This window comes from Xenopus laevis, chromosome 5S (genome assembly GCF_017654675.1).
Source record: "Xenopus laevis strain J_2021 chromosome 5S, Xenopus_laevis_v10.1, whole genome shotgun sequence".
Lineage (NCBI taxonomy): Eukaryota > Metazoa > Chordata > Amphibia > Anura > Pipidae > Xenopus > Xenopus laevis.
Genome location: NC_054380.1, coordinates 18,539,102 through 18,557,512, shown reverse-complemented (window position 1 = coordinate 18,557,512; position 18,411 = coordinate 18,539,102). Strand labels below are relative to the sequence as shown.

The 18,411-nt window shown below is 38.4% G+C and overlaps 1 protein-coding gene across 1 annotated transcript in view; it reads left to right on the top strand.

Moving 5' to 3' along the window:
- Nucleotides 1-18,411, top strand: part of LOC108717389 (potassium voltage-gated channel subfamily H member 1) — a 191,269-nt gene that overhangs the window by 2,267 nt on the left and 170,591 nt on the right. The window contains exon 2 of the mRNA XM_041564274.1: nt 16,709-16,735. Within this exon, the coding sequence (XP_041420208.1) occupies nt 16,709-16,735 (27 nt within the window). The remainder of the gene's footprint in view (nt 1-16,708; nt 16,736-18,411) is intronic.

The window sequence follows — 18,411 nt, the reverse complement described above, 5'->3', positions numbered from 1 at the left end:
TAAACTACGTATGACAAGTTATCACAATTCTGAAACTATAATGATATTCAAGTCAATAGATACCAGGAACTAACATTTTTTTAAAAATTAGTGTGGCAAAAGGTGGTCCGGACTGAGATTCAAAGTAGGCCCTGGTATTTCAGGTATAAAGAGGCCCAATAAATAATGACTATCTGTGGCATCTTACAGGAGCTTACAGACTGCCCAGTCCTGGACTAAGCATTTAGTATTTAATGATACTGTTTTTATATGGATCCTGGGGAACGAAAGTGTGTGTCTATCTGAAAGCAACTTTCCATATCATAATGATAATAACAGTATTTGCACTGAGAATAGTAAAAGTTCCTCTGACATCAGCTGGTGAGAAATATATTTCTTAGGAATTCCTGAGTTCCCTGTTCTTTGTTAATGAGGGAATAGCTATCCAACTTACAGTAAGAGCACAAGGAAGTTAGTTAAATATTTGCTAAACGTTGCTTTGCGAGGGTAGCCATTATGGTTGGCCATGTCACCCAGATTATGATCTAATGGGCTCATTTACAAACTATATTTGCAAATTGGCTGCAGTGCCCATAGGACCATTCACGAATTAGCTTTGATTAGTCTAGCGCTGTAAAAATAATCCCTCTGATTGGTGTTGAATAGGAATGTTTAACTGGGTACTCAGTAACCTCTGTATTACCATAATAATATTCAATACAGTGCCCTTCAGGAAATTAGCTCCAAATCAGATCGGCCTGTAAGAGCTTTCATTATAACAAGCAACTCTTGTTTTAATGCACTTAATTTCTTAGGTGGCAATGTTTATCTTTAATAAACATCTTAAGGGAAGACTGTTGTTTGAAATGCACCATCACTGAGGCTATGCCTCCGTCCATTAAGGTGGACCACATGAGAAGTACTGCCTACTTACTAAGCCTAGAAATCATGTTTTGCCACATTCCTTCCTTGCTTTTAATAGAACCATGACTTGTTTGCTTTTTGGCTCTGGTATGGTGAATGCAAAAAGAGACATACTCTGTAAAGAGTGCAAGGCTTGTTGGGTTGGTGTCTCCTCAAGACCCTAAGCACAATTATATATAAATGGTCTTTATAAAACTGCAATGTCCAGTGTATGGAAAGAAAACTGCACAAGTCAAGTAATTGAGATGTTTGTTAAACTGAGAAAGAACTTACATAGCTAACTACACCAGTTTCTATGAAGGTTTCTAGGCTTGCAGTTTATTTAAATAACTTCATATGAAGTCACTTCACTTCGGGGCAGATTTACATAGGGTCGAATATCGAGGGTTAAAAAACCCTCGATATTTGACTGCCGAATGTAAATCCTTCGAAAGAGACAGTATTCGACTATCGAATGGTCGAATAGTCGAACGATTTTTAGTTCGAAGTCGTAGTCGAAGGTCAAAGTAGCCAATTTGATGGTCGAAGTAGCCAAAAAAATAATTAGAAATTCAAAGTTTTTTTTCTTCTATTCCTTCACTCGAGCTAAGTAAATGGGCCCCTAAATATTTACTAAGCCTTCTTATGATGGAGAATGTAAAAAGTGGGGCAGAACATTTTATGTCTGGGCTGTAAAGTGTAGAAAGCTCTTGCATTTTACTTCGGGATCTCTAATGGCTTCCAACCCAACTAACTCATATTGGCACCTGACTAACCAAGAACAGGGCTACCAGTGAGCAGAAATGAAACTCGTGAGCAATAAGTTATGTCAGTGATATCTTTTAAATTGCATACAGTTGTCTTGTCACCTAAAGTAGTGGCTTCGATGGGTTTTACTCTGGGTTGTTGAGATGCTAGTGTTATTCAGTCATTCCCCTTCTTATGCAAGACGCTATTTTAGGAAGGAGGTGTTCTCTATTCCCTGCTAATGCTACTTTAGAGATTAAGTGGTTAATCTTCCTAATATATAATTAATCTAAATATTACCAAAGCACTACAGCTTTAATTGTATTTGAGTGTAAACCGCGATGGATCGATTTAATTAATAATCCATGTAACACTGCATTGTAGTGAACATGGTGGCAGATTAGAGAGATCTAGAAACAAGTATCATTAATGAGACTGCAGACCTAAGAAAAACCTTCTAGAGAATCTCTATGGGTATGTTCCTTCATAATTATATCCCATTTTTACACTGAGGAAAGATTATTGCTCAGTCTCTGAATTGGTGGCAGAATCAGGCAAGGGGATGCATAGAATATACATTATGTGAACACAATCCATTGTGCCTTTGAGGGTCAGTATTGACAGTTAAGCAAGCAATGGGAGATTTACGGGGATACAAGTGTCAGCATGTTATAAATCTATGCATGTTCCATACTGGTTATAATTAGCATCACAGACACAACTGGAGCAAATCACTAGTAACCCAATAAATATTTATAGTTGCACATCTGAGTATAATATGTAGCCATATAAGCTCAACATTGTTCTATATTTGTGTACTAAAAAGTCTAATTTGTTAAAGGGTTTTTATGCCACATAATATTCTAGGCTTATTCTAGGTTTGCAGTATCTCCATTAGTTAATATATAGTTAGGGATGCACCGAATCCAGGATTCGGTTCGGGATTCGGCCAGGATTCGGCCTTTTTCAGCAGGATTCGGATTCGGACCAATCCTTGTGCCTGGCCGAACCAAATCCGAATCCTAATTTGCATATGTAAATTAGGGGCGGGTAGGGAAATCACGTGACATTTCGTCATAAATGAAATTTTTTTTTTCCCACTTTTTCCTTTCCTGACCCTAATTTGCATGGTAGTGCATTTAGACATAAAAGTTGCTTAGACAAAAAAGTTGCCACACAAAGAAAATCGCCCATTGACTTTATGCATTTGGAATGAGACCAATTTGTTGTGGCTAAAGAAAATTGTCGCACGTTGACTTGTGACAATTTGTTTTCTGAATTTTGTGCCGTTTCACAATTTTTTTTGCCGTTTTGCTAATTTTTTGGTGAAGCGAAACAGGACAGATTTGCTTATAACTACTGATATACCATTTGAAAATGACTAGCTGTTACATCTTGTTCATTTCATTAGGCAGTTTCAATTGATTGGCTTGCCTACCATCAGTGTGCTTCTTGCTTCCATTGCTTTGTTGCCTACTCAGCTGCTCAACAGGTTGGCTTTCCACATTTCTTGGGCCAACTGCAGGGAGTAAGTCCACCATTAAAGATTCTTATTAGCATAATGCTACACTAGCAACCTCTTTTGGACCACTGGACAATGAGCAGGGAAATAGTCAACAAATAGGGGTCATCCTAACAAATAGGGGATTGATGGAAGCAGAGTCCTCTGTTGTGTACCTCACAGGAAATTTACTATGCAGATAATTACAATATGTGACTACCTGTCTACATATAAAATATATTTTTTACACTTGGCCTAAAGCAAATTAGAGGGGAGAATAGTGGCGATTAAGAAATGGTTGTGAACCAAGTCTTAAAATACAACCAAATGGAATGAGCTGGATCTTGCCCCCGAGCTGCTTGTTACCTTCTTCTAATGACCTGTTGTCAACTATAATACTCTAAGCATTGCAAGCATGACTACTACCAATTTCATATTGATGGTTCACATATGGAGAATTGGCTATGTTTGGGTTTTTTTTGCTGATGGTCCTGAATAGCAGGTGTCCTCTAGTGTTTGGAAGGAGAAAGGCTGCCGAGTCATTAGTATTACTGCTCTGGGTGAAACAGCTGTTTTGAATATACATGCATAGGACATCTTGAATATACTCAGATTTATAGTTCCTTCTGTTCATGAAGAATGAATACTGCATGTTATACTGTTGAATTGAAATATAGGATATTGTGTCAATAAGTGCAGGTTGGGCAGCTCTGATACAAAAATTCTACTTTTGCCATCCTAGTCTCCTAGCCTACCTTACCTTGCAGGTCATATACAGGGCTCTGGTCAGTAGTTCCTATTAAAGTCCCAGAAAACAGCATACAATATACTAAAGGGCGTGGGACTAGCAGTAACTGAATGTCTTCAGTTACGCTGGATTTGTCAACGTGCACACAATCTATCAGTTCTAATAAAATATACGTCAATTGTTTTTACCACCAGCAATCCTGTCTCTCTACATGCAGAATTTGTGCAAAAGCTAGTCATTTTGTTAGATTCTGTTTGTACTGGAATCAGTTATTTGAGTGAGCTCTAATACATCTGCAAGGAAAGGAAGCCCCCCCCCCCTTTAAGATATATTGGATCATTCATCTGACACCCAACTGCTGCATGAAGACAGAATAAAGAGAAACAGATGCTGAGAGAGGAATAGTGAATATAAACTTGATTATTTCAGAAACAATGCAGAATTTTTAATTGATTGTATTTAGAACGTTTCCTACTTCAGTATGAGAAAGCTAACTGTATATTAAATTTTAATTTTTGTGATAGTTCCCCTTTAACAATGAAACCAACCCCCCACGCATCTTGAGTTTGTTAGAAGGACATCTACCATTGTTCATGTATTTGTGCAATGAATAGAATTTGGTTTGTTGCTTGTAATTACTGGCACTACTAATTACTTTTGTCAGCAACTATAATTTTAGCAATAACTGTCATCCTCCCTTACACTTGCGAATGAGATCTTCGAAACAAAAAATTGCAAGACCTCTTTCACTGAAATACATCAAAAAGAGATAATGCACTTAAATTTCCTCTCGGCCAAGTAGTATTTGCACCCAACCCAGGGACCTACTTTCCCACCCCCACAGCTGCCTGCTCACCACCATCTCCTCCACCACTTGGTCCCCCCACCCTACTGCCACATGTTCTCTTGTTCCCCTTCCAGTTGCATGTGCCTCTGCTGCTTACCCCTAAGTCCGGCCCTGCCCCTGTTTCATTGTTCATAGTACAGGGCAATACCTGTGCTGATGTGGTTTTGTGGTACATAGGGAGCGCTGGCTATACCATGTGATTTTTTGGGGATTTCTCAGATAATAAGACCTCTCAAAGTGGATGGGTTTGGTGGGTTAGTTTTTTAAAAGAATTATTTTGAGATCTTTATTGTCATCAACATATCTGAACCAAATCTGAATCAAACTGATGTCTATGAATCTATCTTCATGGAAATTCAATAGTAGGCAGGCATCAATCTGGAATACCACAAAGTAAAATCCAGAAGCTAAAAATTCAAATAATACAAAAAGTTTTTATTTTACATTATGTTTCAAATTAAACAGCCTTACGTGTTTCGTGTCATCCATGGACACTTAATCATAGCCTATAAAAAATAAAAAAATAAAAACTTTTTGTATTATTTGAATTTTGGGCTCCTGGATTTTACTTTGTTGTGTTTCGGATTGATGCCTGCCTACTATTGAATTTCAGTGACGTACTCCCCCATGCTGAAGGTCTGGGGCACGAGCACCCGGACCCACCATGGAAAGTGGTAAGCTTATCCTGTAATTTAAATATTCAAGTTTCCTGTAGTTAATATAAAATATATGTATATGCATTTATCTTATAAAATGTTATTATGTGGGCTTTCCTAAGAAAACCTTTTAGAAAAGCCATGCTTCATCTGCATTTATCTGCATGGTGTAAGAGTAAACATTGAGGTTGTTCTTGATAAGATTGGAGAATTCCATCTATGGCTATTTCCAACTGGCCACACTCCTGTGGGGATAAGACCTTCAAGATCATTTACAACTGCAAATGATGTATGCAAATGCAATTTTAGATACAAATCCCCATGCTGTTTACCCACAATCCTTTGTTTTTTTAAAGGCTAAAATCTTCATAGAGGTGATGGTGGCACTTTTAGTGTTTGCAAGTTATAGCGTTTCCATTCGTCAGTAGGCAAACTTGGACACAATTTTTTGTTAAGATGGAGCAATGTGAAAGTGTATGGAATACGTTTGTACACGTGTTCTGTACATATAATGGATAGAGTCAATAAGCACAAGATTTGTGTTTTTTTTGTGAGCCTGTTCTTGCATTCATAAATGAGCCCTTGTGTCTTCTTAGCTTTGTAGAAGCCACTACAAGGAAAATGTTTATATATTTTTCCATTATACAAATCCAAAGGCTCTATAAAGAAAGAAATTGTAGTTGCCCTTTAATACGAACTATGGCCAACTGATCAAACTGGCTTTTGTCTCTGTGAAATCAGAACAAGATTAAAATACAGTATGTGGCTGCAGAGGAGACCTGTCTCTACGCACTGCTGTCCCTGCATTTTCAGATTTGAATCCCCCTGTTGCCCGCTGCACATGGGACATGCTTGTAAATCTAAATCAAAAGCAGGAAGGAGCTACTGTCAAATGCTTCAAAGGGCAGCAATCTTGGTACAAGTTTTAAAAAAAATCTGCTTCAATAAATCCTTTGTAATAAGTAGGGACGCACCTAATCCATTTTTTGGGATTCGGTCAAATCCCCGAATCCTTTGTGAAAGATTCAGCCTAATGCCGAACCAAATCCTAATTTGCATATACACATTTTCGGCGAGAAAGGAAAAAGTGGGAGAAAATGACTTTCTTGTTTTGTGACAAAAAGTCACGTGATTTCCCTCCCCACCTCTAATTTACATATGCAAATTAGGATTTGGAATCTTGGATTCAGTACATCGATATTAATAAGGCAAGACAACATCATGGTCTTCAAGTTATTGCAAAAGCTTTATCTGCCATAACTACCATTTGTACACCAACCACTTATAACAATGTAAGGACTCATTTACAATCTTTAAGCACAGTGATGGACACTGATGTGTTCCTTTTAATATGCATGGAACTCCGAGTTGCATCTGTTAGATGCATCAGGCACTCAGAGCAACTTCCAGGTTACACAAGTGAGCATTAGAAGTACCACTACCCTTAAGCTACTGATATGTGACGCTTCAGTGCAGAAGAGACAAAGGGAACCCTGTCAAGATATACCCTGGACAAGGCCTCTTCTTGGTGTTTATTTGAATGGACCTTCAGAGTCCTATCTCCTCAAAATCCTTTCTCCTTAGACAACAGACATTTTTGTGTGGTAGAGCTTTACTATGTGTTGAAGGATTGTGTACAGCAAACCAGATGTACTGAGGCTGTTTCTCTCGAACAGATAACACATTCTCAAGTCATTTATCAGCAACTGACTGTTTTTTTGAAGAAGTCAGCACAGTCTGAAATATTCAGAACAAAGTCTATGAACATCAGGAGGTTTTTCATTGATTGTGTCCACCCCCAAGAAGCATTGCTTGTGTTGCTTGTGTCACCCCAAGGAGCATTGATTGTGTCCACTCCCAAGGAGAATTGCCTGTGTCTACCCCATGAAAAAATCCTTATGTCTACCACCCAAAGAGCATTGCTCTTGTGCAACCACAAAGAGCATTGCTTCTGTCCACCCCCAAGGAGCATTTTTTGTGTCCTATCGCAATGAGCATTGCTTGTGCTCACTCTCAAGGAGTATCACTTGTGTCCACCCCCAAGGAGCATTGATTGTGTCCACCGCCGTAGAGCATAGCTTGTGTCCACCCCAAAGAGCATTGCATGTGTTCACCCCCCCTGCAGAGCATTGCTTGTGTCTACCCCAAGGAGCATTGCTTGTGTTCTGCCAAAGAGAATAGCTTGTGTCCACCCCCAAGGAGTATTGCTTGTAACCACCCCCAAGGAACATTGCTTGTGTCCACCCACAAGGAACATTGCTTGTGTCCACTTACTGTACATGGCAAATTGCTTGTGTCCACCCCCAAGGAACATTGTTTGTCTCCTCCCCAAAAGAGATAGTAAATGCAATTTCATATATCCAAGAAGCTCCTTATCTATCTATATCTATCAGGATTGAGAAGCAGCAAATGTACTGTACAAAATATGGAATATAACAAAAAAGCATCTGGCATCAATATCCATGGCTACAACAGTGCAAACACTAGTCTAGCTGGGATGGTTTGAGCTCTTGAGAGTTCAGATATTCACTACTGTCTGTTTGCATTCAAAATACTTGTCAACTGTTGCCCTCCTCTGTGCCTTTGTTTCAGCTCTTGAGCTTCTCTTAGCTTGATGAAGTTGGGTTAGCTAAGGTCACAGATGAAGTGCACAATTTGATTAGATGCCCCATGACACCCTCTAATAATTGTCTGTGTGTGTGGGAATCGTTTCTTTTTTCCATCTATTCAGAACAATATATAGTGCTGTGTACTGTTGCTTAGCACTAAGGGTTAATGGATTACTGTAAAAATATTAGCTATATATAAAACATTTATAATACAGGCCCAGCGCATTCATATGAAAGAAGAGAGAATAATACAAAGTTCAGTACTGTGCGAATAATAAAGAGCGATGTCCTTGTACTTGCAGATACATTTAGAGAAATATTTCAAGGCTTTCACTATTGGAGTTTTTAGAGGACTGGAGACCTGCCAGACATTGCTGTCTAATGATATACTTAGATCTCAGGAATGTTCCAACTGTTCTGCCAAACGTACAGTGTAAGTTAGGGGCCAAGAATGCATTTCACTGCTACGTTGAAGGACTTAGCGGCTACTGTCCTTCTAATTAATTGTGGGCTCTGTGCACAAATGATCACTTTTTAAAAACTGTTTTGAAGATCAGTGAAATTGTTTTTGGTGCATTTTTTTGGTGTCTTACAGGAAAGGTGTGTGTGTGTGTGTGGGGGGGGCTGAAGAAATCATAATTTCATAATTTACAGATGAAGCATATTTTGCCTAGACTTTTGACTCAGCTAGCTCTCAGTGTCCTACCATGACACTCAATGAAAACAAATCATAACGTACTTTTTCAGTGAAATCAATAATGTGAAGTGTTTTGCCATAATGCACTGGGTACTCCATCCTTATTAAGTCTATCAGGGGGTTCTGAGAGTTCTCCTTTTGTAACAGAAGAGGGGACTCATGTTGTACGTCCCTGATTTACCGGATATATTGTCTGGAGTCTGACTGATCTATAGGATAATGTTTGGTGTGCTCTCCATTCAATAAATCACTTTATTAATTGGAAACCGAATATCTTATTGTGATTTTCAGTTCCACTGCCTCCATGCAGCTCATTTCTTTTTCCAAGATTGATCAAGCCTCTCACTAGATTAGTCCTCTGTGGGTCTCAGCCTGACACCGGGGGGATACCTAATAAGTTCTAATCACTGTAACAGCAGAAGTATAACTATTAATAAAACAGGCAAATCTTTATTGTAATATACATCTAAATCATATTTGCAAAAGGAACTTTAAGATATTGGGGTAATGTAATAACATGAATGAACTTATATAGAAATGCAGTAAATGAGCCCATTACTGTCACCTGATTTAACGGATATATTGTACTGGATGCTATGTGTTGTATCTGATCTTTTATTATTTATTTTTATTTAATTTATATATTTATGTTTTGGTAATGATTTTTATGTTTTCAAACAAAAAAATGATCCCTTGTTAAATAAATTTATCCTGCGGTAGGAGCGGAGGTCTGACCTTAGTCAGTACAAGTTAATGATTTGAAAGAGAAAAAAGTACCCCACTAGCTTCAAACTCGCTCAGCAATCTCTAGTAGTTAAAACTACCTAATTAAGGTCTCTTTCAAATCGATTTTTATGTTTTCCCAAGGTAGGCCATAAGTGCATGGGTGTCAATGAAGGATGTTTATGGGTTGCCCAGTACATTAAGGCTGGTAGAACCAGGATTGGGCTGGTGAACAAACCATGGAACGGACAAAAGGAAACAGGCTTAAGAAATGCGGCCCTAGAAATATTTACAATATCTATTGATGTTTGCAGAGTATCTTTCTATATAGGTTATTACTAGTTTTAGGGGTTTGTAGTGATTGCATATGAATGGCGATTTGTCTTATAGTTGGTTTTGATTGGACATTCCTACAGTGAATTGATAAAAGGCAGTATCTTGCTTCCTTCCTCAAGCACATTGAAGATGGCCAAAAGTATTCATTTTTTTATTCTACTGTGTCATCATTTTAGAAATAAAAGTGGTTTTACCCAGTAAATGCAGTTTCTGCTGGCTTGTAGGACATGGTCCTGGTCCTTGACACATACACTTGGGATATGATCATAAGTTGAATATTGATTTTTTTTCTCCTCTTGTTCATTTCCCCACTGAACTCAAATCCCACCCCAAAGTCACCAGGTGCTTATACCTGCTGGTGTTTTATAAGTGTATTAAAATACTACTAAAGGGCAATGGAATCAATAAAAGAAGACAGTCATGTAGGAGGAGGTTCTGGCAGGGTATATTCAATTTCAGACACTGGATAAAACTATTAATTATATAGCTTTAAATATTTTCTGTAGGCAGCTATAAGTGGGAAAAGTGTGGAGTAAGGACGTTACATTTGTGGCCGTATATTGGTTTGCCAAGGATGTTGGCACAGTAATACAGACATGGTGTTTGCATCTAATTTAAGGGGGTGTCTGAATAATTCAATGATTTATGTAGTTGTTCTGTTCAACTAACTCTAAATCAGCTGTGTGTTTGTGCAACGGCATTGCTCCACGTTGATTCATCAATTCTTTGCTCAACATCAAAGTTATGTATATAGATTTTTCAGAGACTTCATTAACACTGATTGTTTTGCTAATCCAATAAGGCAAATGAATACATTGGTGTAATTATTTTTTATAGTGAAGAAAACAAGCTATTAATGAGGACCTGTACTATCGAATTAGTCAGTGCGATCCTCTAACTACAGTTATGGGACCTGTTATCCAGAATGCTCGGGACCTGGGGGGTTCTGGATAATGGATCTTTCCGTAATTTGGGGTTTCATACCTTAAGTCTAGTAAAAAATCATTTAAACATGTTTCCAGTTAATGTATCCCATACCTGTATAAGCTAAACTAATAATGAAGTCCTTTTCACGAGATGCTCCTCATATCTACAATAACTTGGCTTTGCCTTCCTTGACTTTATGGGTATCTGGTTGGAGCCTATAAATATTTGTTTATTTGAGGTGCTCCCCATATCTGCACGGGCTTTACCTTCCCTTGCAAAAGAATGATGAGTATGTGGGTGAAGCCTATAACAAGTTGTTTATGTGAGATATATAGATGGGCTTGGGCTTCCTTGATTCAAAGAAAATCGTGGGTATGTGGTGGAGGCTGTGATGAGTTTTTTGTTGATATTCTGCTCTTATCAATATGAACCTTACCTTTCCTGATTCTAATATAATCATGGGTATGTTGTTGTAGCCCATCACAATTTGTTTGCATAAGGTACTGCTTAAATATACATGTCCTTTTCCTTCCTTGATTTCAGAAGAATCATGGGTATGTGGGTGGAGCCTATAACAAGTTGATGCTTTTGAAATTGAATTGGAAGCTACACATTCCATAATGGAGTGTGCTTCTCTCACTGCTATTCAGTTTACACTAAATTATTTGGAAATGGGGGCTATGTTTGTGACCATAATGAAGCCATATCCCTTTTTAGATTTCTTTTGGGCTGAATTATTTACATACTGAATATATAGGAGTCTCTATGATTCTTCTGCAAACATATTAGAAGTTCGGACATTTTAGGCCAAGCCCTGATCCATCACTCCTACATGATGCCATACCCAGCTACACCCCCAATCAATCTTTGCTCATCCCCTGGCAAGTTCTTTCCTTTTTTTGGGAATAACCCAAAAACATACAAAACGCTACAAGAAAATCATATTTCCAGATTGATTTGCAGATCTCCCTGTATACAGTTTATTGAGATTCTCTTATCCAAATGAAATCTGTCCCTGGGTGAGGAACCCACTATTTGTCTTCTTTTGTAGCGTTTTTTTTCCTACTTTGAAAAAAAAAAAAACCCCACAAATGTTACCTTATTTATGACTATTCATTTTTCAAATTTCTGTTTTGTAAAACATTATTCTCATTCATAATTTTTATTACAAAAAATTTGAATTGCAAATAAAAATATAAAATAAAAACAATGTTGGTAAATAACCCTCTTAGCTCTAGGAGAGCTGACTCCATTCCCGTAAAACTGCTGGTCTAAGCTAAAATCACTGAAAAGTGTCAACAGGACAAAATATTTGTATTTAAGGGATTTAAAATGGGGCAGAATATTTCTGGAGAACCGGCGATATTGCCATCCATTAATTCCAGGGCTTTCAAATGAGCTCAGACAGATTCAGTACAAATAGAAATGTGAACAGCATCCCTTTTTTCTTTTTGTATTAATCATGTTATCATATTAACAAGATATGGCAACCATATGGCGCTTTTTTACTCATAGACATTACAACTGGATCCCTGCCATCCCTATATTCTCCGCACCCTTAAGCACCATGCTGTAGTGACTGGCTGCCATATGGCTTTCATGCCTGTTTATTTCCTTCTGCTGCTATATATTAACATTTGCGCATGGAGACGTCTAACACAAGGATAAGATGTAATGAAATAGAAGGTTTGGAGGAATTCATGTTGCCAGTTCTTCACCACGTTTAAATGGATGGAGAAAATCCAAGGCATTCTTCCCTTTGTCCCAGGTACATTCAGGGGCACATTTATCAAGGGTCGAATATCGAGGGTTAATTAACCCTCGATATTCGACTGCCGAATTGAAATCCTTCGACTTCGAATATCGAAGGATTTAGCGACCCTTTGATTCGAAGGATTTTAATCCATCGATCGAAGGATTTTCCTTAGATTAGAAAATTGTTAGGAAGCCTATGGGGACCTTCCCCATAGGCTTACATTTAGGTTTTAGGTGGCAAACTAGGGGGTCGAAGTTTTTTTTAAAGAGACAGTACTTCGACTATCGAATGATCGAATAGTCAAACGATTTTTACTTCGAATCATTCGAGTCGAAGGTCGAAGTAGCCTATTCTATGGTCGAAGTAGCCATAATCGACCATTTGAAATTCGAAGTATTTTTTCTTCTAATCCTTCACTCGAGCTAAGTAAATGGGCCCCCTCAGTGTCGAACTGGCCCACCAGTATACCAAGAAAACTCCCAGTGGGCCCTCTTGTTTCTAACCATTTGGCCTATTTCATAGTCATTCCCTATTTCTTTATGGGAAGACAAAGGTAATAATGAAAGAATATAGTAAATATATATAAAAGACTAGGAGATTAAAGAGGTTCAGTGAGGAGAGGAGGAATAATAGTTTGGAAAGTGGGCCCACAGTCTAAGGTTTTTTTAGTGGGCTCACGGTCTAAGGTTTTCTGGTGGGCCCACGGTCTAAGGTTTTCTGGTGGGCCCATGGACTAAGGCTTTCTGGCGGGCCCACGGTCTAAGGTTTTTTTGATGGGCCCACGGTCTAAGGTTTTCTGGTGGGCCCACGGCACCTGTCTGTGATTTTCACTTGTCTTGTCCTTTAAGATCGAACCTCGTTTCTTCTCAATTCAATCTCAATATATGTCCTCAGGAAGGACCTTCTGGTGAAAAGAACATTAGAGGGTTTCTTATATAATTATACATAGTTATTTTACCTCCCCTTAAGCGCCTCTTCTCCACCGTAAGCAACCCCATCTTGGCCAGTCTTTCTTTATATTCCATACCCTTCAGCTTAGTTGCCCTTTAATGGCCATTCTGTATTAAATTATGGAGACAATACTGCACTGCATATTCTAGATGAGGCTTTACCAGTGCTTTCTAAAGGGCAAGAATTACCCTCTCCTCCCATCAATCTATACATTTTTTTTAATAGTCAAAGGGTAGTTCTAGGATATACCAGCTATGGTGACATCTATTATCCTGTTCAGTATCACTCAAATCACATCAAGTGGTTATAGTAACTGCTGATACCATTAGACTACACTTCTAAGCATATATTTTACAGCCAAATTATGGCTTTATTTGAGTGTTATAATAATTATAAATGAAAATGTATAAGTTGCTGTAATTCTAAAAGTGCGCTAGGAATGATGATTGCCAGTAGCTTGGTATCAGAAGCATGGAAGGTGTCTGTTTATGCTTTGTTGTGCAAGTGTTCTGCTTGTTGTTTTATTCCATTTAGTTAGAGGTATTACATGGTCACACAGACATTCTATTATGTGATGTGGCAAGAAAAGAAATTGTTCTGCTCAGTCAATGTCAGACAAGGCAATTCTAGCTTGGCTTAGACCGCCCTTTCCCTTTACTTGCTGTTCTCAAAACTGATTGGGAAATTCAAAAATGTTCACAGTCTTTCGGAGAGGTGAGATCTGATGCTTAAACAATTCCAGTGGGAATAGAATAACATGGTAAAGGAATCATCAGTGCCAGGAATGTATTCTATCTCTATGGTCATATTGAATGCAAGGGGCACTTACGCATCTACAGTATCTCACATATGCAACTTTCCAGCTCTTGCAAGTAACAACTTCTGGGGTGCTCAGTCAACTTGTGGGGTCCTAGGCAATTTTGAACCAGGGCTGAGTGTTAATTATCTCTGCTTTAAAGATTCTGAAAATACTGAAACTGTACACAGATGGTACAAGCAATATTGGGCAGCATTGTTTCTGGTTTTGCATAAAATTGTATTTAAATAAGTTTGAGTGTGTGGCTTTCGAACTTAATAAGATGTAAGAATAGAGAGGGGATGTACACTCAATAGAGAAAATAATACTTAGTAAACAAAGGTGGTATTTTAAAAATTCTCTTTTATATAGTGTATAGCAAACAAAAATACATCAGACAAACTGGTATATTATGCACAACAGTATTAGCATAGATATCACATACCACCAAGTTACAAGATCAAGGCAAAAAGGGACAAACCACAGGGAGCAGATACACTTGTCAATGATGAGAACACCCCAACGTTTCGGCACTATAGCCTTTGTCAAGGGGAATTCTTATATTTGTATATTTTTCAATTTAATTAGACACATACTCCTCTCCTGATTGGCTGGCCTATTTTACTTCCAAATCCGGAGCCGATTGGCCACGTCCATGAGTGCTATTGACCAGCCTTAAAATATTACTGAAAACTGGACACGTAGGGTTGCCACATTTCTGTCCTAATATTACTGGCCAGTGAAGAGAAGGGTGGGCGGTGATATCATGGGCTGATCGATGATATCACAGGAGGGTTGGGCAGATCAGGAGCAGGTAATGGGTAGATCAGTGAAGTGTTGGGGATCTGTACACGGCAAGAGCCGCTTAAAAGATTGGTTCCAATTCAAAGAGGGGAGACAATGACAGATATTTACCAATTTACCAGGATGCCCATTGCCAGTAAACGTTTAAAATCTCCCCAGCTTTAGCTGGTAATTTATCAACTGGATGACAAAACTATGCTCCACAATTGGCTTCCCATAGACCAAGCAGTTTCAGCTTTGATTGGCTTTAATACATTCTAGTACCTATATGGACCTGCCTGAACTGCCACCTTATTGGCCCACTCTGGAAACTGCCAAATTACAGAAAAAAATCAAACCCTTTCTAAGATTTACAACTGTGGTGGCTACAAAGAATTGTGGTCTTTGTAAGGAAGATCAAGGGCTCTAATTCGGTCTTTGCCATTGTCCAGAAGTGATGGAAGCTACTGTAGGTTGCTGCTCATTTTTTCCAATGAACAAATGCAGCAACCAGACTTCCTAAGTGTTCTTTAGTGAGTCTGGCCAAGAGCGTTGGGCAACTGTACCACCAGTAATATAGGGGCAAATTAACTAAAGGACGAAGCACCTAACGCTAGCGTTAATTCGTTAGCGTAGCGCATTTTCGTTAATTCGGCGATTCACTAACGGACACTGGCGTAAATTCGCTAGTGTTACTTTGCACCCTTACGCCTGGCGAATTTTTTTCTGAACGCTACCTTTTACATTAGACCTTCGCCACCTCAGACCAGGCGAAGTGCAATAGAGTAGATAGGGATTGCTTAAAAAAAAATTGAAATTTTTTCAAAGTCCCAAAAAACGCTGGGGTTTTTTCTTTTTTTATGGGTGATAGGCTGAAAAAGATCTAAATTTGTATTGGGGCTACCCTCCTTCCCCCCTACATTTCCTTACTCATGGCACCTTAACTATACAGTGGGCACATGTGTAGGGCAAAATAAAAATTTTATTTGATGTTTTGAAGGTTTCCCAGGCTTGTGTAGTGCTGCTATGTATACTTCCATTGTAAATTCAATTTGGCGCCATATGCAAATTAAGCATCGCTAGCGTAACTTCGCTTTGCCTGGCGAATTAACACTAGTGCAACTTCACAACCTTTCATTTCCCCTTGGTGCAACTTCGGATTTTAGTGAATTTGCGTAGCACTGGCGAAAATTCGCCTGGCGAAGTCCGGCGAGGCGGACACTGGTGCAACTATGAATCTTAGTGAATTTGCCCCATAGTGTTTTGCACAGCAAAGTTTCATACTCTGTAAATCAGGTCCTGGGAATAACGTCCCAATGTCTTAGTATCTGTTTTATTGGACGTGACTTACCTGTAAAGTACAAACAACATAATATTTAGTAATTGTTAAATATTTTTTGCATATGTATTAGGAATATCAGTCCACAGCCTTGAGTGGGGCAGCCTTCAGTTGTCAAGAGTCTGCCTTGGAGTTGTAATTATTCTCGATTTTATTTTAGGAGGCTCCAGTCTTCCTGCTTTTCTTTTCTCCAACTGTAGCCCTAGATATAAGATGTAGAGGTTAAAATTAAAGTATGCCAACAGATGCAATGTTAATATGACAGAGTGTCTTAAAATGTCTTCATACCGGTAATATGAGAATAACCATTGGATTACCAGTTGCATGACTTCAACTACACCAAATCCTAAACAACTATACTTGACTATTGTGATCACCTACTTTAACATGTTTTCTTTTTTGATTTTCAGTCTGGACATTGTCTCATAGACAGACAGGTATAAAACCAGCAATGTATCCATAGTAGTTTCTCTTGATCCCGTCCCTATCTGTCACATTTGTTCTGTACCAATTTATGTTAATTTACAAAACAAGGGCTAAACCACTAGACTCATGGTCACTTTTCATAATAGGAGTATTATACACCAAGAACAAACTTGTTATATTGCTCTTACTCATTTGATTGCTGATTCCTATCTGTGTATCATGTTAGACTGAAACATATGGTTTATTGTAAAATAACAAATCTTGGCATAGAACTTTTAGGGGGTTATTTATCAAAATCCGACTTTATCTCACTATTTTTGGAAAACCAGAATACTGTGACTTTTTCAGATTTGACACCTGAATACAGCAACTTTTCAGATTTGACGCCCGAATAATGCAACTTTTTCGGATTTGGCGCCTGAATACAGCAACTTTTTCGGACATAAAGCCGAATACAACAACTTTTTCAGAAACCCAGCGCAAATCAGGATATCTTCGGGACATCTGCCATTTACTTCTACATGAACTCGGCAGGTCTGAAATGGAGTACTTTTAACAAATCACGAAAAATTCTAGTTTTTTTTTCTACGAAAAAATGGTGGGTTTTCCCCTTTAAAAAAAATCGGACTTTGATAAATAACCCCCATAATGTCTGTAGACTGTGTTTAATAATTGACCCTGTGCTTTTGTACGTGTCCCCACCCCCTAATAACCCTTGCTGTAATGTTTATGTTTTAGTCAGTGCCGTTGGTGGAGTCTATTCAACAGAACTTCTGAATTATCAAATTACAAACTGGGTTGCCATTGGTGTTTATTTAAAGGGATACTGTCATGGGAAAACACGTTTTTTTCCAAAATGCATCACTTAATAGTGCTGCTCTAGCAGACTTCTGCAATGAAATCCGTTTTTCAAAAGAACAAACTGATTATTTATATTTAATCTTGAAATCTGACATGGGGTTAAACATATTGTCAATTTCCGAGGTGCCCCCAGTCATGTGACTTGTGCTCTTACTGCAAGTTGGAGTGATATCACCCTCCTCCCACCAGCAGAACAAAGGGAAGGTAACCAGATAACAGCTCCTTGGTAGATATAAGAACAGCACTCAATAGTAAAAATCCAGATCCCACTGTGACTCCTTAAGTTACATTGAGTAGGAGAAACAGCAGCCTGCCAGAAAGCAGTTCCATAGTGCAGCACTGGCTCTTTCTGAAAGCACATGACAGGGGAAAATGACCTGAGATGGCTCTTATACACCAATATTATAAATAAAAAAAAATACACTTGTTGGGTTAGGAATTAAATTTTACATGGCGGAGGTAATTATTTGCAGTGTAAACAGTGTAATTTAGAAATAAAAACACCACACCACAGAGAAACACATACCACTGCTTATAATACTTGGAATGAATGGCAACCTCTTATCATTGTGTGTACAGACAGTTATCAACCTGCATTGTACAATTCTGGGCTGAAATCTGTATGCACAGTGATTTCCATTCAAGTCAATGACGGGCACTATGGGTGGTGAGAAGCCTTTAAGCCAATGGAGAAAGTTTTTGGTGTACTTCTGGGTTAAAACTGAAGTATTAGCTTGAAATCATCTTTACTATTTATATTGGGAAGTTTCTTGTGAATAGACTCATTGTGAAATGTATTCATCCTTCTTTGTGTATATTAGGTTCT